This window comes from Schistocerca americana, chromosome 10 (genome assembly GCF_021461395.2).
Source record: "Schistocerca americana isolate TAMUIC-IGC-003095 chromosome 10, iqSchAmer2.1, whole genome shotgun sequence".
In the NCBI taxonomy this organism is placed as follows: domain Eukaryota; kingdom Metazoa; phylum Arthropoda; class Insecta; order Orthoptera; family Acrididae; genus Schistocerca; species Schistocerca americana.
Genome location: NC_060128.1, coordinates 201,252,538 through 201,278,690, shown reverse-complemented (window position 1 = coordinate 201,278,690; position 26,153 = coordinate 201,252,538). Strand labels below are relative to the sequence as shown.

Genomic DNA, 26,153 nt, shown 5'->3' with positions numbered 1-26,153 from the left:
AAAAGCTCTGACAGTTCTGAGTTGGCTACGTGGAATGTTGTAGCACTATTTGGGTATACGGTGACTCGTAGGCTCCTACGTCCTGCAAAGCATTGCACGGCCGTCAAAAATCTGCCGTCGGACATATTGGTGGCATTTTCAGTACGAATGGCCCGTGTTGTTGCACACGTGAATAGGACCATGTAAGGACTTCTTTGTTTGATGTCCAGATTTGACATACAAAGCTCCAGAAAAATCGATGCCCGTTACTGCAAATGGTCTCGGAGGCTGAACTCTGTCCAGTGGTAGGGGAGCCTCCGTCTCTTCGTACCGACGACTGTGTATTATCACGCACGGTAGGCGAGAGAAGAATTTTCCGAACAGCTCGTCAGCGTTAGAATCCAAAATTCTTCTCGCAGTTCCCCTAACGCGATCTGCACACCGAGACGGTGCAGTCTTACGTGTGTGTGTCTGACGAGAAGCTCAGTGAAATGGTGACGTGCATCCTATATAATTGGACGCTTCTCTGAGTGCGACAGTACGGCCGAGTCGAAGGACGCCGTCAGATTGTATCGAGCGATCTTCGATTCCTCGGGCAATTGTTCTCCCTTAAAAAGTGCAGACAGTTTGGCAGTGAATAGTTCCTCTTCTAATCCAGTAGGTGCGGCCATTTTGTCATTCCAAAGTGCTCAAAGTGCCAGAGATTCTATTTTTATTTCTTGTTGTGCTGATAAATCGAAATACGGAGGCAGTTATATGCAGTACTCGCCAGTATGAACTGAACCTTGGTATGTCCAGTAGTGGTTCAGTGATGGTGATCAGAGCGACATTTGCTCTCGTTTCGGCTTCTGGCATTGACGGAGGCAGGGCTGGGACGTCCAGTGGCCAGAACTGCTCGTCTTCTGAAAGCCACGGTGGACCACATCGCCAGATATCAAGAGTGACTATCGGATTTGCTTCTAGTCCCCGAGTGAGACGATCTGCAGGATTGTGGCTTCCCGGACAGTGCTTCCGTTGGCTGGATGTGGTGTATGTCAATATCTCTGTCACTCAATTACAAATAAAAGTTTTCCATTTGTTTGGATCACTCCGTACCCATTTGAAAGTGACTGTGGATTCGCCCCACGAGGTAGCTCTGCCAGTATCAAACCCTGTTTCCTGGCAAAAGTAATGAAGGAGTTGTGATCCGACCTATGCAGCAAGCAACTCCAGCCCGAGTAGAGTTACCTTCTCGATAGGAGCCAGTGTGTTCTCGCTACAGACATTGCACGCAGTGTATCCAGTTTCGGTAGCTGTCCTTATATACAAAACGGCACCGTAGGCACTTTCAGAGGCATCACAGAATACACGTGTATCTGCAGAGCCACTTGTGACTGGCATCCCTCTCCATCTAGGAATATGCAGTGATGATGAGTGACGAGGCTTCGAAACCCACGAGTGCTGACAACATGCGAGACCTGTGGGAAAATCTTCCTCCCGTGCGAGACCCCTCAGCCGTGTGTCTCGGAACATTAGCTTTGAAACGATCCCGACAGGAGTGAACACGCCGAGGGGGTCATAAAACTGAGCAGCTGCTCGAAGAACATTTCTCTCGGTGACCAGTTTGTCCATTAGATCTTCAGCTATCTTCTTGTAGTAGAGTTCCAATTAATTCCTAAAACTTGGGTTGTGGACTTTGTTTCGTGTCCTTTGAAATCCCGTACTGTCTTCAGATCATTTGCATTAGTTGCCCATTTGGACAACGGAAGGCTTATTTGCCGCAAGAGTTCTATCACTTTACGGTAAATAGTTGCAGCGGTGTCACCGTCTCTAACACTCGCTACGAAATCGTCTGTGGATACTGAGTTGTTTACGAGTCCTGAAGCTTGTGGATATTTTTCACTATTTAGTGCTGCTAGCTCCCTTACGCAGCTGACAAATGGAACGGTCTCAGTGCAAGTCCGAATGGCAAAGGTCTGAAGCGATATGTAATCGCGTCATTTGTGGTCACGTAGGCACCATTTTTAGCTCGTTCGACACGATACCGGAGGAACTTTGTGACCTCTCTGTTCCCTTCATTCGACATTAACTGCAGGAAAGCTCTGTCCACATCACACACTAATCCCACCCGAAGTGTGCGGAACCGTAATAAGGCTGCCAGGATATCCGGAAGTAGCCGGCCGGTGTGGCCGTGCGGTTCTAAGCGCGTCAGTTTGGAACCGCGTGACCGCTACGGTCACAGGTTCGAATCCTGCCTCGGGCATGGATGTGTGTGATGTCCTTAGGTTAGTTAGGTTTAAGTAGTTCTAAGTTCTAGGAGACTGATGACCTCAGTAGTTAAGTCCCATAGTGCTCAGAGCCATTTGAACCATATCCGGAAGTAAATTTGGTCCCTTTTCGAGAGCATCATTCGGCAATAGAGACTCGGGCTCACGTGACGATGCATCGAAGACTGTTCTGTACTTCACACTTCCACTGCTGTTTTTCTTCACGGTGTGGTGTGGCAGGTAGAATGTGCTTCCAGCAGTGGAGTCCTCAGGTGCTACTTCTACGCAATCCTTCTTAATATACTTCGACACGGTCTCGTGGTAAGTGACTATCAGCTCTACGTTCCCTCGCAGCTCGTTTTGTAAGGAGCGAAGGTGCGCAGGAGAAAAGCGTATCCTTCTTTGGAGACGGGGGTACGACTCGGCGGCCATATTCCACATGGTACGACTCTCGGAATTCTCGATAAGTAGGGTGGTCCGTGGGTGTCGATGCTCGCTCTCGGTGTTCCGTTATCCCGATTGTCTCCGGCTCCTCTGACTCGTCAGACGTATCACTGCAACTGCCCTGAATAAAGTTGACGGTTGCTCTGCCGACGGTGGTACTAGATCCGTTTACACCGAGAACATATCCGAAGATTGTCGGGAGAAGAACCAGCGATAGTGATACCTCGATCGATTGTTCCAAAGTCACACTTCTCCGGTAATAATCGGCTGCAATCAGGATCCCAGTTGGTAGATCTTCAGTGTCTCCTTCAGGATTTGTGAGCGGTGTGCCACCCGTCGAGGCCGTATCTCCTACATCTTGTGGCGCTGTTGGTTGCTGTGAAAAATTATTTGTGCTTTCAAAGGCTGTCACTGATACACAGGAATTAGTGGAACACCCCATCGTCTTAAACTTTACCTTCCTCCTCAAGAGGGACGAACTGTAAGTGGATTCGAAAGTTGTTATCTCCAGAGTAGTGCTTCCGATGACACTTAGTCGGAGAGATTCGATCGAGGAACGGTGACTGAAACTCGATTGACTCCCTGTGTCCGGGATGGCTCGTGTCTGTTTGCTCTTACCAGTTGGTCCCGTGATACTCACACAAGCAGTCTGGAGGCATGTGAAGTTAGAAGTCATAGTTTCAATTTTATTTCAAGTTTAGGTACGAGCACTCTCCCGTAAGAGTCCACCTTTTCTCCTAGTGCTGGGAGTGCTCGGATGTGCTTAGGGCACTCGATGTAGGTGGAATTGAGAGCCTCTGGACTGCCTGAGGTCGAAGTGTTAAGATCCTCAGAGAAATCCAGCTCACTGTGGATAATTTTGTTCTTATCACCATATTTGGATTTCAATATTTGCTCAGTCTGCTGTAACAGCAATGCCGTGAACAGAGTCCTTAGGTTCTCCGTCGAGATAACTGCGGAGGAATACGTGCTTGTTCGTACCTGACAGCATCGGATTCTCATCTGTGGAAGCTGTGAACTGCTCCAAAAATTGAGGCCAAACTTCTGTGTCTCTTGAGAATAGGTGCAGTTTGACAGTAGGCAATTTTATTTCCGTACAGGCGTGTTGCCGGCCGGGGTGTCCGAGCGGTTTTGGGAGCTACAGTCTGGAACCGCGCGACCGCTACAGTCGCAGGTTCGAATCCTGCCTCGGGCGTGGATGTGTGTGATGTCCTTAGGTTAGTTAGGTTTAAGTAGTTCTAAGTTCTAGGGGACTGATGACCTCAGAAGTTAAGTCCCATAGTGCTCAGAGCCGTTTGAACCATTTGAACAGGCGTGTTGTCGAGCTGCCGATGTTGCATTTCTGTCCCCTGAGTGCACTGCTTGTAGAAGACCTTTCGCCTTTCGAGGGCGCGTTTGCGTTTATCGGTATATTCGTCAGAAGCTTCCGTGCCAGCTTCGTATTCAGAGTCATCCGGCAAGTCCTGTATTGTGTCGTCGAGTCGGGCCAACTCTTCCAGTGTATGCTGTAGGTGATCCTGGAAGTGTGAGACTTCTTCTGCTGCTGTAGAATCATCAAAGGCATTTATTTGGCTGACGAAACGCGTCGCGTTCGATCGCTGAGTCGTCTGCTTCCGCCGCAGCCTCCCCGAGTTTGTAGCTACCGCTCCTGTCGTAGCGAGTTGGTGGTATTGCTTTCTGTCCGAGAGTGCGTTCGGGGTCGAGACACCACCGTCAGTCGGATGCTGTCACCGAGGGACGGCACTGACCGGGGGTGTGAGTCGGTAGCAGCCACCTAGTGACGTTTGCAGTTCTCGACGGACGGTGCGGCTGTGCAGTTTTCAACTTTCGGCAAACCTTAGAATCGGTCGCTGTTACTAACAGATGGCGCTGCAGTCTCTAATACTTTAGCAGCCCTCTTTGTGTTTTGCAAATAATACGCCAACTGCCCTCGATTGCTCTACCGCCGACAGACGTGCACTGGGTAACACCATGTACAAGTAATCGACCCGTAGTGTCCTTTGTTACAGGTTCAGAGCAATGCCGTAACTTACCTGAATGCTGAACGTGGTGTGATGTGACCGGATTTTGAGATCAAAGTCACTCGAAACCTTCACTGCTGGCATCGAGTCCTCTTTAATGTGTAGTAGCACCTTTTCACGTATTCCCGGGTTTCGGCACCACAGTGTTGCTACACACTATCGAAATTGAGGACACAGTAAAACTTCTGCTCACACACACATTTATTTTCACACGTCCATTTTACAGTTAGGTAAATTATATCTGCTGCACAGGGCCGTACAGTGTACAGCTTAAGAGAACACCTGAAGATTTCATAGACAGACGGTGATGTGTACTCTGATCCAGAAGCTGTTGCTGAACATTCTGCTTTCTATTATGCTGGAGCATATGTGTCTGGGAATTGTCAGCCTGTATTTTGTGCCCTCAGACAGTAGGTAGAGCAGCTTCCTTTACCAGCTACTACAGGTCACGTGGGACCTCATAATGCTTCATTATGTGAGATAAATTTCTGGGTGCTCTGGCCTTTTGTCATGACACGGTTCCAGGGCCAGACCACATTCACATCTGCAGCCAAATGCTCAAAGACTTATTTTCAACTGTATCTGTAGGGAAGGTGAGCTCCCGTCCCGATGGCGACAAAGCGTGATCGTCCCAAGTAGTGTAACCGAGTAAATGGCCCCTGAAGGCGGATGGCAATCACCCAATTAGTGCCAGTAATGTTCTCTGCAAGTTTCTTGAACGTTACGGTGGCCCGACGGTCGTGTCGGTACCTCGAGTCTCGGGGTCTTTTGTCTGACCCGGGGCTGTTTTTGCCAGCTCTGTCCTACTGCTGACAATTTGGTCTTCTCAGAGTGTGCTATTCGCTCGGCTTTTGCCTGGCACAGACATTTTATCACTCTCTCCTTTAACTTGCACAGGGCTTAAGGCACCACACTGCATCAACACGTCCTCGTTTTCTCTGAGCGGGATATATGGGGCCAACCCCCAATTTTGATCCGGAACTTCTCGTCTCGGTGTATTTTACGGGTTCGAATCGGTGCTTGCCGCAGTACACCCCGTATACGAGAGAATGGGGTCCCACACGGTTCTTTATCGAGTGGCTGTCGACAGTGTAGCAGCAGCTACGGGTCTACAGTTTCGCTCTCCATTTATCGCGACGACTCGTGCGTCTACTGTCGCTCTTCGACCGTGGGTGCTGCCAAATGCCGACAACAGGCTGCCGCACAGAGGACTCACCTCTGTACTGTCCGTTCTCGACCGGAGCTCTATCTCGAGGAGCAAATGTTTCAGGTTGTGGGGTTTTTTGGGATCGGTCTTCGATACCCGGTCGATGTAGCTGCCCCGTCTTCACTGACAGTAGCGAACGAACTGTTTGCACCTGATACCTCGTGTCTCAGTTACACCAGCTGGATGCAGACTATTCTGCTCGTCTACTTCTCTACAGAGCTGTGATCGAGTCGCGTCTCTATGTTGGGAGCCCGCCGTACGGCTCACAGTCACCTACGGCATTGCGGGTGTGGATACGATACGCCACTGTGCAGTTCGACTTAGGACTGGTGCCTTACGAACCGGTCCTACGAACAGCACAATTGTGGAGGCCGGCGTCCTCCCGCTACAGATCGGATGCCGACAACTGCCGCTCGACTGTGCGACACGCATTCCCTGCTCCCCTGAGCACCAGAACTACATCGTCTGCACTTCCGGTAGAGAGATCTACCTCGCACGGTGGAGGCCGAGGTCTGGAGTCACAATCACAGTCCGCGTGCAGAGTCTCTGCCCTGAACTCCGCCGTAAGCCACCGTCGAATCTGTCGGGGAGAAATAGCGTGCGGCCCGACGGTACGTACCCCGTCCTCGAATCTGCGTCGACCTTTCCTTCGGAGTGAAAGACTCTGTAGAACCTACAGTTTTTCACCGTCCATTTCAGGACGTCCTCGACGTATTTTCGGGCTCGGACATGGTGTATGCCGTCTGCTTTGCAGTTGGCAGATGTACAGGTTTTGCTTACACACGAGTAAGACGCAGTGAACTGTGCTCCCTGCCGAACGGGTGCAGTGTATTCACTGTAGAATTCGTGGCGATTTCTCGAACTGTCAGCCACGTGTTAGCCCCGTCTGCTACTGGGATGCCGACTTAAGAAATGGAGGTACCAGAATTTCTGGACCTCCGGTCGACTCTTCGCCGACAGTTGTCGGAGACTCGGAATGCGGTTTTCCGAATAAATTGTGAACTGTAAACGAGACCACAACATTGTGGCAGTTTTCCCGTCGTGCTTCTCACAGGGAATCTACTGTCCTCTGGCGGCCACTCTCCGCCGACTCGTGGCCACGTCCCCCGTGTCGCGGTGGCTCACATCCTAACGGAATGCCCTAACTTGACCAGCTTACAGTGAAACCTCAGAGTTACGGACACGCCGTCTCCGGTGCTAGTGAACGACACCGAAGCACCCGATTCGTTTTACTTGCGAAACTGGTTTTTACTCCTCTCTGTGACGTAGGGCACACCGGCCTCGTCGGCCGCTCACGAGATCGGAGAAGTGCCCCGTTGCCCGCTCCGACCCGAGGGGCCTGCGGCTGCCCTCGCCGGCGGTCCGCTCTGGCTCCTGCCCTTCCCACATTTTAATTCTTCTTATCATTTTACACGTGTCGTCGGGTGACAGACTCGTCACTATTGTTCCCTTTCCCGAGATTTTACCTCGTCGTCGTAACTAGTTCTCTCGTGGTAAAGCGCCGGTCAGATGCGGAGGACGTGTGCCCGGTCGTGTAGACTGTCCCGGAGGTCTCCGGCTGCTTTCAGGGTGGGGCAACTGTCACACTTTCACCCTTTTAACCCTCTCTCACTTCTATTGGTTTTTGTCTCTCTACTTTCTCGATTCTCAGATACGGTCGAGTCTGTCGGGATTCGTGTTCTGTGACCTTCCCGTCGGGGGGCCTTTCCCGGCTCGAAAAGCGTAGGGTCGAGGGGCCGACGACCCCGTAGTTTCTTCCCTTTAACGCCGTCGATCCGTCTGTCTGTCCTATCTGAGAGCAACTTTTGAGTCGTAGAGTCTGTGATCCCCAATAAAAATGCCCAAAATGAAGGAAGAATCGGAAAGTGGAGGAATATGCAGAAAACACTAATCAAGAGAATGTAAAGGATGCTAGGACACGCGCTGAGACCGTATCGGAAAGGCCGTAGAGGGGAAAAGATTCTATGGAAGGGAAGAAATTGAAATAAGTGAAAATAATGGGGAGGATATTGGGTATAAGTGTGACTGTGAGGTGATGAGATGAGGTTGTGACAGACTGCATCAAACTAGTCACAAGAGTGATGACAAAAATAGGAGGAAGCCTGAGATGTAGATGCCATCTGCCACTTGACAAAGTAACCTTAATGTGTCTCCCCGTGAGGACTACCATTTCGCAACAAGTGCTTTCGCAGTGTACGTCTGATGCCGAGGAGGTGGCATCTGCTTCATTGCAGCCAAATGCTGATGACTGTTTATTCCAACTCACCCTGTATTTTGCATTTGTAATTAGCATCACTTCACTCAGATTGGATTTTAATAAATACTTGAAACGGTGTACTTATTTGCAGGTGTAAATATTCTCTGTAGCCAATAAAGTGCTAAAAACTGTATGTTTTGTTGCTGGCTGTACCTAATGTTGCCACCTATACGTTTTGTTATTTACTGTGGAAAATCCGGGACTGAATAATGACAATATTATGAAAAAGATAGATTGCTATTATTTACAAGTGTTTTACATTAATTCTCTGAACATAATTGAAATTTAAGGTTCCATTTTCGTGTTTCCTAATATGATCCCAGTGGAATGTTATAAAAATAAATGGTCTGAGTTACACATGCTTTCCCAGCAGAGTAACTTTTTACACGTCGATGAAAGCAGACGAAAAATTCGAAGGAGTGAAACGTGACGAAAGGAGGAGAGATTAAACAATTACGTGGGAGCTCACGTGGATAAAAATATGGTAAACTCGACAAGTACAAAATTTGATTTATAATTATGAAGTTAAAATTATTTATTTAGATTAGAGAAAGAGAGATTAGCATTGATGTCATCAGAATTGTTGTTCAGAATGGTGGCTGCTGGTACGAATTGAAGAGGGAGCAATGTTAAAAATAAAGAAGTTAAACTTTTTTATATAAATAATTGTCCTTTTTTTGTAGACCAGTCTGGAGCACTGCCAGCAGCACTGGTGTGCACAGACAAATCGAACTGCCGTTGCTGTCACTTCTTTTGTTCCACCTGGAAAATCAAAGCTGTGACACAGTTTGTGACCTTTGCCTACATCCTAATCACACCACAGTGAAACCTATGCGGTCTTTATAATCATTGTAGATTTTTAATTTTTTTCTTTTTTTTTTTTTTTAATAGCTGAACACAAAGGGAGGACACAAGAATTGGAGGATGAGGTAGAAACGATGAAGAGGAATATTTTTAACTTGGAAAACTCTAAGAAACAGGTAAAAATAAAACAAAATTTGAAGAAATAGTTTTTAGCAGTTTAAAATTAAATTAGATACAGTATCTGTAGTTCTTTCCACTTCTCGGTGTTGTGTTACTTATTCTTGTTCTGTTTGCAGAGAGAACTGAATGCTTCTTATACAGGTGTCTGTACTTCCTCGTGTTTTCCTTCAGCAATGGAAAATGATAAGCATTCACATTTTATAAATGCTTTTCGTAATGAAATTATATCCTATTTTATGCAACAGACTGGTGTTTGTGTTAGACATTTTAGCAACGTTTTTAAACAATCATTCTTTTTCTCGCTCATCGCCTACTATTGTTTTGTCGGTTGTTTTAATAGCTGCTGATATAGAGAGATTAATTTCTGTTGGAAAAATTAGGCATTCAAAACACGTTGGCTAGGATTGGCACACATCAGTTTTTATAGATTACATCCTTCAGATTTGCACGTTTCGCCACGCATTCGGTATCTCGTTGCTGTAGGTTTGGTATACGACGGCCCAATACGTCTCCCGGAATGTTGGTGATTTCCTCTTATATCTCCATCTCCGGCCGAGCTACTGTGTTCTGTTTAGTACAGTAGGTGACACCCTTTCCGGTATTCGACAAAAGGGAGTCAAAAATTGAAAGGTCTGTCGACGCGAGTGGCCAAACGACGTAAGCATTCGCAAAGTTACGCGGTCCCCAGACTGACAGTCGTACTTCTGCAGTAGTCTGTCGGACAGTGTACGACGAGGCTCTGTCGTGTCGAACTGGGTATGCCGAACGTGAGGACGTGGAGACTTGCGGGGACTCGAAGTCGGAAATGTCTCCGAGGTGTCGACGTAATGTTACGGCATTTGTCGTCAAAGTGAAGGTCCGTATCCCCTCGGCACGACACCGCACACCGTACAGTACTGTAACGTTGGCACTGCGTAACGGATAGCGGTGAAGCTGAGCAGGGTGGCTCCGTCGGCCGTCCGACGGTCTCGAACGAAGTTTGACACGTACTAACTGTCGTTAGCAAACTGTCGTTTAGAAATGTGCTGTTGCTGGTTGTCAGTATTCAGTTGTTGCACATTGTGAAATTTCTAGAGGTGAGATTGAAGCTGACAGAGTATTCTTCGAGCCCACACAATTTTTCTGACGTACAGACCTTACGAGGGATTTTCTTCGGAGCCAGTGTACTATCTTCAAAAATTCCGAACACGTGTCACAGTCGCGCGTAATGACGGAACTCGATTGCGCGGCAGGATCTGACGGTGGGGCCGATACTGTTGTCACGTGATGGTCTGTCAACCTGCTGCCGTGTCGTTAAATGTGTCTACGACGACTGCACTCGCTGCACTGCTTCGTCGCTCTCTGACGTAACTCGAGTGTCCGCTACTGCCGTGCACTTTGACACCTTCCTCGTAATTCTGCTACCGGCAAAACTTTTCTCCTCATCTGTGATAACTGCCCCCTGCAACATTGTCACCTGCCGTGACTGTGACGAGCGGCCGATCGGCCAGCTCTTCGGTGCTGGATTTCTGCAGCCTCCACAACTAGGGTGGAAAACTTCAGATGACAGTGCACGGTGTCCACTAGCTCTGATAGTAGTGCTACGTCACTTCTGTGGCGTATTGCTAAAAGTTGTGAACCGAGAAGCATCCCTGTGTCGTGGGGCACAGAAAGGATTTACATTCTTCTAGGTTCTTTCAGACAGGCTTTAAAGTGTGTTGATATATAGAAATCCTGAAGCATTATTGAACTGAATACTCAAATAGATATGACATTACAACTGTGATGTTAATCACATACAAAATGTGCAATATTTAGTGATACGTACAGTGAATAAAAATGGAAATCGTTTGTAGAAAACTATAGTAGATGCTGTTGTTTTACGTACTGCACGTTTACATTAGACAGTGAAGTGATCATCTCGATACTAAACTTTTATATTTTTTAAAAATAAAGTTTGTTTGTATCACAGCTTTCGAGGTAAATATGTCTTTTATAAAACTTTTGAAACTTCTTTCTCCTTCTCTCGAGCTCGTCTGTCCGTATTCTTTGCTACCTTCCGACGCTCTATCGCGTCACGGTCAGTCGGCGGCATACGGCGATCTGAGAATCCTGTATTTCTGCCTTATGTGAAGTCCTAGTGTGAACTGTTAGCTGTTGCATTCCTCTGATGTGTTATAAAATGTTACTTTTATACCCTGCGGCACGTGAACGAGTGAAAAGTACGATCTGACCACAAATAGGAGTTGTTTATTTCCTTGTACGGTGAGTTTTTTGGTGTGCTTGTGGGGTAACAGTGAGTGAGAAAAGGCTGTATGTGATGAAAGTAATTGTCCAAACCGGTGGTAGGAATTGTTAATAGACGGTGTAATTACTGCTGATAAACAAAAGTGAATCTATTTAATACTGTGATTGATTTCCTGACAGTGAGGGTGTTTACTGATGCTTTCATAAGGTTTGTGCAGTTTGTAGTGTGGGCCTTTTTCTAGATTTGCAGTTGAATACACCGAGGTATGCTCTGAAATGCAAGTAGTATTTTTAAGAGCAATGAAATGCTTTGTGAGGCTTGTGAAGGGAATGTGGAGATCGTTATTAAAAGTGTTATAAATGACTAGTTCTTTTTATTTGAGTTACTTTCTATCAGTAAATTGCTTCAGTAAGTAATTTGTATTTCCTCGATCACGTTTGGTACGTACGTTCTGTGTGTAACAAACGAGCTGCTGTACTGCAACAGCCACAGAACACGCATTTTTATTTTGTAGTCCAGTGGATGAGGTAATAGGTGTATTGGAACCTTTTTTTATCTTAATAAAGAAGATAATACTGTTAAAGCTAAATTTGAGTTGCTGCAGAATTATTTTTACAAAGCAATTTTGTGACGTGCTAGACGAAAGCGTGAGAAAGTGTAACTTGCGCAACTCAGTCACAATTTCTAACAACCTGAATTCAGGCAACTGACACATCTTCACTGCATTTGATTGTACTGTACTTTTGACCAACTGGTAGGCATCGTTCACTATACGTACGTAAAGATATCGGCACGACATTTTAAAATAGAGAGCAATTACATATTCAGTAATGACACAAAAGACAGGAATGCTAGCCATCAGGTCTTAAAGCAAATTTGATTGACCAGTGGCAGTAGATTCTTTAAACAGCTTTAGCGAACGGTGCAGTTTGGCATCTCCACTATATGGTGAGTAGCAACTTTCCTTTTCATAATATTCTTACATTCCATCCTAGATTTTCCATTGTTTGATTTTTGCCTGGTGGTTTTTCTTGGATCAACCCAGTGGTGTTTTCCTTTATTACTATTTTCTAATGCATCACTATTCTCTATGTCTGCCCTTGTTTCTCTTCTTTCCTGTGTTTCTCTCGTTGCCTTACAAACTGCAATGCGTACTCTACTTACGAGTCACACTGCATCAGCTCTCTCGGCCACACACGACAGACGGCTACGAGACCACGGTGATTGTTGGTGTGGCATCTTATGTCCCACATTAGTCCTGCCGATATCATTAATCCTATACCTTCAAATTGATCACTCTCACAGCATCCCTCTGCCGTAGTTTTGCATGTTATTTCCCGCACCTTTCCGGTGCCACTCGATCTTGTATCTCGTCGTACGAACCCCTCTCCACCCCACTCCCCCCCCCCCCCCCCCCCCCCTCTGTTTTATCCCAATTTGTACCCATTATACCCCATCTCATCTGATCACATTTGCCATCCCCTTTCTTTACACTTATCCATCCTCGGACCTGCTACTCACAGTAATATATATTTTTTTATTTTTTTATTATTTGTGTTCTTACTTTGATCCTAGTGACTTCACACCAATTTTAGCAAGTTTTCACTATTCACTATCATCCATTCCCTTAGATTTCATCTTCTTTCCCCTTTTGCATCCATTTCATCCTTTCGTGAAATTTTTCGGGTGTAATTCTACGTTATTTACGTAATTTTTTGCATTTTTTCCACCACTGTGGATCCTTGTTCCTTCCATCTGTGTCAATACAGAAAAGTTTCCTTACCTCTAGCCAGAACCTAGCCCTATCCTCCCAGTTGGTCGTACCATCAAATTACCAGTCTTTGGCTGCCACCCCTCCTTCTACAATGATCTTCACCTTTTCAGATTCTGCCAATCCTTAGCCCTCACCGATGTAGTCCCGCAAAACCGTATCAACTGAGCCCCAACCTCCTTGCAGTACCTTCTCTCCATCCGCAAAATTCTGCTATGCAATCCCAAATTCCTGGAACCCTTAACACGTTGGAACTCTCGCGCTGCAGGAACTTGAGCAACGTGCGCACTACCACCTCAAAAAGCTCTCCATCCTGCTCACTTCCTACTCGTACCTCGGAGTACCTCTGTCCACCACCTGTACGACGACGTCCCCCGTGTCCCCTCATAGCTGACAGACCCTGTCTTGCAGACCTGCCACATTTATCCCACCCTCCAATACTCCCTCCCACCACCACACACAATCCATAACCTAAACAGACCCATTATACAGTCATGAACCTTTCCTCCAGAAGCCTTAGCCACACAGAAATATCAGTCTTTTCCAAAGGCCTCAATCCCTCAACATGCAAACTAACCTTACATCTGCAGAAAGAACCGCAGTCCACCATCTAAAAACTGATCCTGACCTTATAATCCTACCTGCAGACAAAGGCTCCACCACTGTTGTTTTGAACCTCAAGGATTCCCTGGCAGAAGGACTCTACCAGCTGTCAGATACTTCCACCTACAAACGTTGCCACAGTGACTCCATTCCAGATATCCATCAGGAGCTCCAGCCATTCCTCAAATCCTTAGGCCCACCCCAGAACCTCTCCCCGGACTCCATCTCGCTACTCACCTCCACCACGCCTCGCACTCCTACCTTTTGTGTGCTTCCTGAGGTCCGTAAACCTAACCACACACGATGCCTCACTGTGGCCGGTTACTGTGCCCCCACCGAGAGAACCCCTGGTCTCTTAGACCGACACCTTCGACCTTTACCCGGAATCTACACTCCTATATAAAAGATGCCAACCATTTCCTCCACTGACTCTGCACAGTTCCCGTTCCTTTACCACACGGTGTCCTGCTCGTCACTATTGATGCCACCTCCTTGTACACTAACATTCCTAGTTCCCATTGCCTTACCACTATTGAACACTATCTTTCCCAATGTCCGATGGTTTCCAAACCGAAAACTTCTTTCCTAGTCACCGTGACTAACTACAGGGTGTCCGTAAAGTCTTTCCCTGAAGTAAGATACAAATATGAAATTGGTGTCTAATTGTTTACAAACTATCAAAGTTTTTTTCACACATCAGTAAACTTCCACACGAGCACCGTCAGTAGCACGTAGCACATCTAGGCGATACTCAATTTCCATCCACACATTAGCCGACATCACTAGAGGGATAGATTCGACGACTGTGGTTATCCGCTGCCGCAGGGTTTCGAGATCTGGTACACGTGTTCGGCAGACCTCGTCCTTGACATAACTCCATAAGTCTAATGAGGTTATGTCAGGAGAGTGTGGGGGCCAAACTGTTGGCCCATCACGACCAATCCGTCGCCCAGGAAAGGTCGTATCGAGATAGGCACGGACGTCCAAACCCCAATGAGGCGGTGCACCATCTTGCTGAAACGAGACATCGGGGTGATACTGAAGCAGTTGAGCAACAGCATACAGTTGCAACATGTCGAGATACACTTCAGATGTGACGGTAGCCTCAGCGAAGAAGAATGGCCCGACAATTCGATCGTGCAATAGCACCCTTGGACTGCCTCTGGTGCACTCTGTGACCTCGCCAGGGGTTGTGAACCCCAAATGTGCACATTATGGCGATTCACTACTCCACTGACAAAAAAGGTCGCTTCATCGGAAAAGGCAATTCGTCTGAGATAACCATCATCGTCCTCAATACGTGATAGCATTTCGACCGCAAAGTCGTATCGACGTGTACTGTCATTGGGCAACAGTGGAAGTGGAAGTTTACTGATGTGTGAAAAAAACTTTGATAGTTTGTAAACAATTAGACACCAGTTTCATATTTTTATCTTACTTCTAGTTATCAATTTATGTAATCAGGGAAAGACTTTTCGGACACCCCGTATATCCTCACCCGCAATTACTCCTAGTTTGAAGCCATTACCTGCAAACAAATCTGGGGTACAGCTGTGGGGACACACACGGTTCCACTCTGTGCCAACCAATTCGTGGGTGATTTAGAAGAATCCCTCCTAAACACCCAGAATCCTAAACCCCTCACCTGGTTCAGATTCACTGTGACATCTTTGCAATCACGATCGAGGGTGAGGACACCTTATCCGTATTCCTCCAGAACCTCACAACTACTACTCCCCCATTTGCTTCATGTGCCCCTACACAAGTCAACAAGCCACCTTCCTAGGTGTTGACCTCCACCTTAAAGATGGCTACAGCAGTACCTCTGTCCATATCAGACCTATTAACCACCAGCAATACCTCCACTTCAATAGCTGCCACTCGTTTCGTACCATAAGTCCCTTCCGTACAGCTTAGCCACCTGTGGTCGTCGCACCTGCAGTGAGGAGTGGTCCCTCTCGAAATATACTGACGGTCTCACTGGAGCCTTCACTGACCGTTATTATCCTTCTATACTTGTACAAAAACAATTCTCTCGTGCCTTATCCTTCCAGTCTACCACAACTTCCCAAAGTCCCACCGCCCGGCCACAGAGCGGCATTCCCCTCGCAACTCGTTACCACCCGGGACTCGAGCAACTGAAACTTAATCACATTCTCCACCAGGGTTTCAACTACCTCTTGTCGTGCCCTGAGATGAGAAATGTCCTGCCCACAATCCTTTTTACCCCTCCCAAAGTGGTATTCTGCCGCCCACTGAACCTACACAGTATACTCGTCTATCCTTACACAACCTCTGCTGCCAGTCCCTTACCTCGTTGCTCGTACCCCAGTAATAGACCGAGATGCGAGACCTGTCCCGTACGTCCTCCCACCACCACCTAATCCAGTTCGGTCACTAACATCACCTATCCCACCAAAGACAGAGCTACCTATGAAACCGGTCACGTGATCTACAAGCTAAGCTGCAACCACTGTGCCGCATTCTACGTGCGCACGACAACCGACGTGCCGTCTGTCCGAGCAAGTGGCCACCGACAAACTGTGGCCGAGCAACGAGTGGACCGCCCTCTTACTGAGCGTGCTGCCAATCGTGGTATCCTTCATTTCAGTGACCGCTTCACAGCCTGTGCCGTACGGATCCCTTCCACCGACACCAGCTTTTCTGAATTGCGCAGGTGGGAACTTTCCGTGCAGTGCGTCCTGTAACCCTCGTGGCATCGACCTTTGTTAGTTACTGTCCCTGTTCTCATTCCAGCACTACACAGCCGTCATTCCACCATCCACTCAAACAGTGGAAAAGCCAGGATGGAATCTAATAATATTGAGAAGGAAAGTTGCCACTCACCATATAGCGCAGATGCTGAGTCGCAGATAAGCACAATCGTCACACTCAGTCTTTTTATTTCTCTCCTTTTCTGCTACTCCACCCCCACCCCCTGCCCTCCATCTAAGCTCTCTGTCTGCCACCCCCACCACTCTATCCCTCCCCCTCCCCCTCACCGCCCCAGGCTCCTCCTTAGCCCTGCCCAGTCGTCACTCCCGCCGTGCACTGGTGCTCCTCGCAGTGTGGTTCCTGAGACTGCAGTCATGTGCGTCAGCTGCATTTGCACGAGTGTGTACGCACGCGCGTGTGTGGTATCTATTTTTGACGAAGGCCTTTCTGGCCGAAAGTTTTGTGTCTGGCAGTCTTTTTGTTGTGGCTATCTGCAACTCGGCATCTCTGCTACGCGGTGAGCGGCAACTTTACTTTTCGTTATATTGTTACATTCCATCCTGAATTTTCTATTGTTTGATTAATGAAACCTTCTGTTTCTATGCGTGGGGTTCTAGACGTCTAATTTTCTCCTCCTTTTTAAAAAAAGAAAGCCAACCATAACTTTTCTACAAATTTCAATTTTTGTGTTTGAAATTTTTATTAAAAATCGTGCTTTTCTAGTAAAAACATACATTTTAGAATGTAGAAATATTAAGAGTACAAGATTATTGTAATAATATAGGATTTTGTAAAGATTTGTGTTTTGAAATTTGAACGACGACTCGTTAACATTTTTTGATTTGTAATATTTCCTGAATGACAGAATTTAGAAAGAAAACCAGTTCTCTATTTAGAAGAGTATTGACGGTTTCAGATGAGATAAGTATGTCCTTAAACAGTTATATGTAGAGTTGGAGTTTCAAGTGCAAGTGGTTTTTTTTATCTTAAATTTTGAGTATTTTATTAATAAACTGTACAGGTGTCATCCGCTAGACATAAATTATACTCTGAATAATAAACTTGTAGAAAATACTGCTTGAAAAATAATTTAGATATTTTGTGCATTTTTTTTCTTTGTATTAGCTGTGCAACAGAAGGAATAAAAATAAAAATAAGCCTGAAAAAAAAAAAAAAAATGATGCAGCGAGAAGACACAGTTCAATGCCACTGAATTTTTGTACACGTGCACCCTGTGACAAGCTTGTAACTGACCTTACTTGAAGTTTTCTGTGCCAAGTGGACTGGCCACCGGAGTGGATTAATGTCGTTTGTGTCGACTTTTATCGCCAGAGGACTCTGTAGGGCATTTAAACGGGCACGACCGAGGTCGGACGTCAAACGATTGCCACAAAGGAAGTGGGGATGCCGTGTACTCGTGCGAGGCGGCACTATTGATGTATCACACACTGTAAAAGGGGTTTGTACTGTGTTTTGTCTGTTTGGCGAGACGGCCGAATTGTACTATATACAGATTTGTGGAGGGTTTAGATGTAACAGTGGCCCGATGTCAGACTGTGGGGGAACGAGAGGAAGGACGTACTCGCCGTCGAGCTGTCGGTCGGCGACCTCCGTTACGGAGAATCACGGTACGGTGTTCCGCGCATGTCGTAATCGGATCCCGTCTGCACGTGCCGTCAGAGTACGAGTGACGCCTCCCTCGACGTTCCGTGTCGACCTGCCACATCGGTCGGAATCGGGCTGGGGAATCGCCTTCCCCCCTTGTAGACTGCTGTTAACGCCAGAACGTGGACGACTGATCGCGGATAGGTTCTGTGACGGAGAAGCACGGGCCACTGCTAAACGGTGTCGCACCGCATTTGGACCACCGTTCTGCACTACCCCGGATGACCTCCACCACCGAGTAAGGTAGCTGCAGGAGGAAAATCCGTATTCTTCTCACGTTTTGAAATGCACAGCGGTGTTACTCGTAGTGTCACAGTGTGGAGAGCTCAGACCGCGACGGTAGTGGTCGAGGGGACTCTGCCGGGATAACGGTACGTCACGGACGTTCCGTGTTCTCACGTGTTATACCTTATACGACAGTACTGCGGTGAGGTTTTTTCGACAGGTCGGTGCTCGTCTGCACGCGTCACATTTCCGTGCGAACTGTCCGCACGACGTCGAGGTAGCCCCGCGGCCTCGGAGATCGCGAGACGTGCCCCCGAAAGTGCACGTGGGTCCGGTACGTCCGTGAACTCCGTCTCGGTGCCAGTATCCGGGGCTTCGCTAACTGTCTAGGTCAGTCGTACGTCGGGGCGCCTCGTGGGGGGGTATGGTGGGTTTACGAGACCTCCTACGACCGTACGAGAGCACGCCTCTGTGCCAGAGGGGGCACAGTGTCGTACAGGTAAATGGGCTCGTACTGCCAGAGTTGTGTGTAAGTATGATTTAACTGTGTAAACACTTATGTAGCATCACATATGCTCTGAACCTGTCAAGTTTCATTTCCCTTTCTGGTTGCTTCAGGTTTCTTTTCAGGCAGTGTAGAATTTATATCAGGAATGGTGTCGGAGGAATTGGAACCTTCCCATTGTCGTACATTTCAAAACCTCAACCTTCTCTTGCAGGTCCTGGTGTTTGTTGGTTCCACAGTCTGCAAGAGGTGTCAACTCTCCCAAAATTATATGTTTAAACACACACACACCCACCCACACACACACACACACACACACACACACACACACACACACACATTGCTCTGTCTACTTCTGAGCGACACGTGTGCCCGCAGCTGGAGACGCAGCTGGCGGCAGCGCAGGCGTCGGTGGTGGAGCTGCAGCACAAGGTGCTGCTCCTGGAGCGCAGCCGGCTGGGCGACGGCCGCGAGGCGCTGCGCGAGCTGGAGGCGCGGCACCGCGCCGACGTCGACGCCCTGCGGCGCCAGCTCCACGAGTGCGACGCGCGACTGCGGGAACAGGTCTGTAGGCCGTCTCGTGAGCCGTCTCCCTCTCTCTCGTCAGGTCGGTTTGTGGTACTGCTGTCCGGAACAGTTTTAAATAACTGCCACGCTACTGTCGACATTTCGATTTCGGTCGGTGCACGTTTGTTTTCACGAAACGCATTTTCGTTTCCTTCGAACATTTCTCTGTGGGAAAATAGATAATCGGTAGGAATCGGAGAGCGGTGGCTGCCCGAGAGCCGGAAGTTCGTCTCCTTACGGTACTCGCCTGGCACGGCTGACACAGTAGTGACCAGTTTACGAGCTGTAAAGGTCAAATTTCGAAGGGCTGTGGTACTTCCCCGATTCACTTGAAAGTAAACAAAACTAAAAGCAAGGAAAAGAAAATAACACTACAGACCTTATGATAATAAATTCGAGTGTATCAAAATTGTAGTGCACCGGAACACAAAGGGTATGAGCTTCGTAATATTATACTGAATTACAAAACTCAATAAAATTTCATATCACCCGTCACATTGTAAGCCGTACAAGTGTTAGTGACTGTGTCAACTGTTTTGTGACTGCACCAGCTGACTGTTATCGAGATACGTCAACTTTTTGAAATAGGTCGGAAATGTTCGTAGAAAATTACTGAAATTTCTAAACTGGTGGAGTATCTCACACACGTCTACAAAACAATCTACAGCAATAAAGCGAAATAATAAATTACACAGCCGCTGAAGATTGGTACGTAGCCTGCCGTGTCCTACTGTTTGAAAGTACCCGTATAACGAGTTTTCACTCGTCCGCGTCACGTCTCGGGCACTGTCGGAGCTGCTCTGCCTCTGCAGTACACACTGCCAGAATAAACTTCTCGACCGGCAGGTACTGCGAACACGGTACGGCATTTTTTGTCGTCCCGGTTCGCAGGTGTCCTGCATCCGTCTGTCTCGTGATACGTGTCTGTGAATAAAATAGTAAATTGTGTGTGTTGGTACGAATATAAACTTTTCGTAGTGACAATTGTCATTTGTCAGTTCAAAAAATGCTCGTGTGACACGTCACTTCACTGGAGTGGTATGTTATAGTATAAGCTTGATACCGGGATGGCCAAAATAACAATAAACGTCAGTGGCGTGTACTGGTTGTTTGCCTGGTGCGAATGATAAAGTGCCTCTAGTTTTTGACACAATACTCTTTTAAGCTGCAACACTTTGCCTGACGTTTTTCCTCTTTATAGATTCTGCCACAGAGTGTTCCGTCGACCTATTTGCACTACACTGCACTTCAAAAGAGTTCGGTCTGTGCTTCTCTGTAAGGTTTACAGTTAGCAACTGCAGATGTTGATGTTTCAAACAAAAAGCAGTTATTGGAATACTACGCAGTAAACTGTAAATCAGTAGACTTTGTAATTGCATATCACTGATTTCACCAATGATTTTGTTCTCAACTTGTAGAAAGCTGTCATAAGATTTGAAGTTTATTTTGAGATCAGATATTAGTAACTGAATGTACTGCAAATGAAACTGTGACAGCTCATTGCAGGAGTTGATCTGCCATTTATTTCCTGGGATAAGTAATGTCTCGCTATATTGAAAAGTAGTGTACATTCCAAAATTTTGTTAGGAATGATTATCCAACACTGCTCTAATTGGCAACTAATGGTTCTTTATTTGCAGTCAAGTTGTTGCCACTCTTTTAGCTGCACATACTCCTTAGCAATGCGGAGACTCTTTGGGGTATTTTCAGCTTCTGCGCTCCTCGCACCTTTGAAATGTCAAAGGAGTAGATAAATATTATTTTAAAAATATCAGTGTGATCATAGAAATATTAAGTTTTGATAGGTGAAAAGGGACAATTATGACTGAAGTAGCAGCAAATTTCTTCCTAATTTAATTAATTAAATTTAGCTGCCGTAGGCAGGAATTGCATCAGGAAGTAAAGTAGCTGCTTATTGTTAATGCAGTAGACTTATTAAGTTTTTAATGTTTACCTCGACTCATTTTATGTCCTCGAAAGTTCTGCTACAGAACACAATAAACGAATGAGTTGACATTAGTGAATGGTAGATGATTTACACTTAAATACGGCAATAAATGATGATTTGATTCTTTCAAAATATTGCAATGTTTTTTGGCCCGTTATTAGGGAAACCCAGTTCTAAGCAAAGAAGGGAAAGAAGAAAGGTGGAAGGAGTATATAGAGAGTCTATACAAGGGCAGTGTACTTGAGGACAATATTAGGGAATTGGAAGACGATGTAGATGAAGATGAAATGGGAGATACGATACTGCGTGAAGAGTTTGACAGAGCACTGAAAGACCTGAGTCGAAACAAGGCCCTGGGAGTAGACAACATTCCATTAGAACTACTGACGGCCTTGGGAGAGCCAGTCCTGACAAAACTCTACCATTTGGTGAGCAAGATGTATGAGACAGGCAAAATACCCTCAGACTTCAAGAAGAATATAATAATTCCAATCCCAAAGAAAGCAGGTGTTGACAGATGTGAAAATTACCGAACTATCAGTTTAATAAGTCACGGCTGCAAAATACTAACAAGAATTCTTTACAGACAAATGGAAAAACTGGTAGAAGTCAACCTCGGGGGGAAGATCAGTTGGGATTCCATAGAAATGTTGGAACACATGAGGCAATAATGACCCTACGACTTATCTTAGAAAATAGATTAAGGATAGGCAAACCTATGTTTCTAGCATTTGTAGACTTAGAGAAAGCTTTTGACAATGTTGACTGGAATACTCTCTTTCAAATTCTGAAGGTGGCAGGGGTAAAATACAGGGAGCGAAAGACTATTCACAATTTGTACAGAAACCAGATGGCAGTTATAAGAGTCGAGGGGCACGAAAGGGAAGCAGTGGTTGGGAAGAGAGTGAGACAGGGTTGTAGCCTCTCCCCGATGTTATTTAATCTGAGTATTGAGCAAGCAGTAAAGGAAACAAAAGATAAATTCGGTGTAGGAATTAAAATCTGTGGAGAAGAAATAAAAACATTGAGGTTTGCCGATGACATTTTAATTCTGTCAGAGACAGCAAAGGACTTGGAAGAGCAGTTGAACGGAATGGACAGTGTCTTGAAAGGAGGATGTAAGATGAACATCAACAAAAGCAAAACGAGGATAATTGAATATAGTCGAATTAAGTCGGGTGATGCTGAGGGAATTAGATTAGGAAATGAGACACTTAAAGTAGTAAAGGAGTTTTGCTATTTGGGGAGCAAAATAACTGATGATGGTCGAAGTAGAGAGGATATAAAATGTAGACTGGCAATGGCAAGGAAATCGTTTCTGAAGAAGAGAAATTTGTTAACATCGAGTATAGATTTAAGTGTCAGGAAGTCGTTTCTGAAAGTATTTGTATGGAGCGTAGCCATGTATGGAAGTGGAACGTGGACAATAAATAGCTTAGACAAGAAGAGAATAGAAGCTTTTGAAATGTGGTGCTACAGAAGAATGCTGAAGATTAGATGGGTTGATCACGTAACTAATGAGGAGGTATTGAATAGGATTGGGGAGAAGGGAAGTTTGTGGCACAACTTGACTAGAAGAAGGGATCAGTTGGTAGGACACGTTCTGAGGCATCAAGGGATCACAAATTTAGCACTGGAGGGCAGCGTGGAGGGTAAAAATCGTAGAGGGAGACCAAGAGATGACTACACTAAGCAGATTCAGAAGGATGTAGGTTGCAGTAGGTACTGGGAGATGAAGGAGCTTGCACAGGATAGAGTGGCATGGAGAGCTGCATCAAACCAGTCTCAGGACTGAAGACCACAACAACAACAACAACAACAACAACATTAGGGCTCTGATTACATCATATTTATTTAATGTACTCTCCATAATTTTTCCACGAGAATATCTAATGCTGAAGTGTAACTAGTGGGCTACCTGTGCCCGTACAACTGCGAACGGTAGGACAAATGTTTGTCGAGCACCAGACTTGTAATTGATTATCTCTCTTCCGTAACTGGTACTTAATGTCAGCATTTCTATATGGGTAATTTTCTGGTTTTAGATAATGTTCGCAAATACTTAGGACTTCGTTTAAGATATTTATTCACACACGACGCTTGTGCCGTACAGAAGTGCGCGTTCGGACCTCTGTCGAGATTTGGCACTGACTGCAGTTGACAACGTATCTCGAGGTCACTCGAGGTACTACACGGTACGCGACAGCGGCCTGGACCGCGGAGGATAGCCCGGGGACGTGTCGCACGCCGTACTCGGCTGTCAGCTGCGTGCGGCACTCTGTCATGTGGCACGTCTGGATAGCCTCTCAAAACTACCAGCAGATGAGTGTCCACTCCTCAAGTTTACAACTTACATGACTCGAAGCGATAACTGGCCCGTCTCGTTTACGAAGCTCGTGCCGAGGGTCCGTAGGAGTCAGTACGTGCCCGGAGTCACCACTCAGAAAGGAGTGAATTGAGATTGTAGCTTATACTGAGTATAATTTGACCCTCTGTAGATTGATCGTTGTTGTTGTTGTTTTTGTTGTTGTGGTCGTCAGTCCTGAGACTGGTTTGATGCAGCTCTCCATGCTACTCTATCCTGTGCAAGCTTCTTCATCTCCCAGTACCTACTGCAACCTACATCGCTCTGAATCTGCTTAGTGTATTCATCTCTTGGTCTCCCTCTACGATTTTTACCCTCCAAGCTGCTTTCCAATACTAAATTGGTGATCCCTTGATGCCTCAGAACATGTCATACCAACCGATCCCTTCTTCTAGTCAAGTTGTGCCACAAACTCCTCTTCTCCCCAATTCTTTTCAATACCTCCTCATTAGTTATGTGATCTACCCATCTAATCTTCAGCATTCTTCTGTAGCACCACATTTTGAAAGCTTCTGTTCTCTTCTTGTCCAAACTATTTATCGTCCATGTTTCGGTTCCATACATGGCTACACTCCATACAAATACTTTCAGAAACGACTTCCTGACACTTAAATCAATACTCGATGTTAACAAATTTCTCTTCTTCAGAAACGCTTTCCTTGCCATTGCCAGTCTACATTTTATATCCTCTCTACTTCGACCATCATCAGTTATTTTGCTTCCCACATAGCAAAACTCATCTACTAGCTTAAGTGTCTCATTTCCTAATCTAATTCCCTCAGCATCACCCGACTTAATTCGACTACATTCCATTATCCTCGTTTTGCTTTTGTTGATGTTCATCTTATATCCTCCTTTCAAGACACTGTCCATTCCGTTCAGCTGCCCCACCAGGTCCTTTGCTGTCTCTGTCAGTATTATAATGTCATCGGCGAACCTCAAAGTTTTTATTTCTTCTCCACGAATTTTAATTCCTACTCCAAATTTTTCTTTTGTGTCCTTTACTGCTTGCTCAATATACTGATCGAACAACATTGAGGAGAGGCTACAACCCTGTCTCACCCCCTTCCCAACCGCTGCTTCCCTTTCATGTCCCTCGACTCTTGTAACTGCTATCTGGTTTTTGGGCAAATTGTAAATAGCCTTTCGCTCCCTGTATTTTACCCCTGCCACCTTCAGAATTTGAAAGAGAGTATTCCAGTCAACATTGTCAAAAGCTTTCTCTAAGTCTTCAAATGCTAGAAACGTAGGTTTGCCTTTTCTTAATCTAGCTTCTAAAATAAGTCGTAGGGTCAGTATTGCCTCACGTGTTCCCATATTTCTACTGAATCCAAACCGATCTTTCCCGATGTCAGCTTCTACAAGTTTTTCCATTTGTCTGTAAAGAATTCTTGTTAGTATTTTGCAGCTGTGACTTATTAAACTGATAGTTCGGTAATTTTCACATGTGTCAACGCCTGCTTTCTTTGGGATTGGAATTATTATATTCTTCTTGAAGTCTGAGGGTATTTTGCCTGTCTGATAAATTTTGCTCACCAGATGGTAGAGTTTTGTCAGGCCTGGCTCTCCCAAGGCTGTCAGCAGTTCTAATGGAATGTTGTCTACTCCCGGGGCCTTGTTTCGGCTCAGGTCTTTCAGTGCTCCATCAAACTCTTCACGCAGTATCATATCTCCCATTTCATCTTCTACTACACCCTCTTCCATTTCCATAATATTGTCCTCAAGTACATTGCCCTTGTATAGACCCTCTATATACTCCTTCCACCTTTCTGCTTTCCCTTCTTTGCTTAGAACTGGGTTTGCATCTGAGCTCTTGATATTCATACAAGTGGTTCTCTTTTCTCCAAAGGTCTCTTTAATTTTCCTGTAGGTAGTATCTATCTTACCCCTAGTGAGATAAGCCTCTACATCCTTACATTTGTCCTCTAGCCATCCCTGCTTAGCCATTTTGCACTTCCTGTCGATATCATTTTTGAGACGTTTGTATTCATTTTTGCCTGCTTCATTTACTGCATATTTATATTTTCTCCTTTCATCAATTAAATTCAATATTTCTTCTGTTACCCAAGGGTTTCTACTCGCCCTCGTCTTTTTACCAGTTTGACCCTCTGCTGCCTTCACTATTTCATCCCTCAAAGCTAACCATTCTTCTTCTACTGTATTTCTTTCCCCCATTCCTGTCAATTGTCCCCTTATGGTCTCCCTGAAACTCTGTACAACCTCTGGTTTAGTCAGTTTATCCAGGTCCCACCTCCTTAAATTCCCACCTTTTTGCAGTTTCTTCAATTTTAATCTGCAGTTCATAACCAATAGATTGTGGTCAGAGTCCGCATCTGCCCCTGGAAATGTCTTACAATTTAAAACCTGGTTCCTAAATCTTTGTCTTACCATTATATAATCTATCTGAAACCTGTCAGTATCTCC

The 26,153-nt window shown here is 45.9% G+C and overlaps 1 protein-coding gene across 1 annotated transcript in view; it reads left to right on the top strand.

The window, feature by feature from the left end:
• LOC124552393 (plectin-like) overlaps positions 1-26,153 on the top strand; it is a 230,501-nt gene that overhangs the window by 68,447 nt on the left and 135,901 nt on the right. Inside the window, exons 4-5 of the mRNA XM_047126654.1 lie at positions 9,046-9,134; positions 19,228-19,281. Of these exons, the coding sequence (XP_046982610.1) occupies positions 9,046-9,134; positions 19,228-19,281 (143 nt within the window). The remainder of the gene's footprint in view (positions 1-9,045; positions 9,135-19,227; positions 19,282-26,153) is intronic.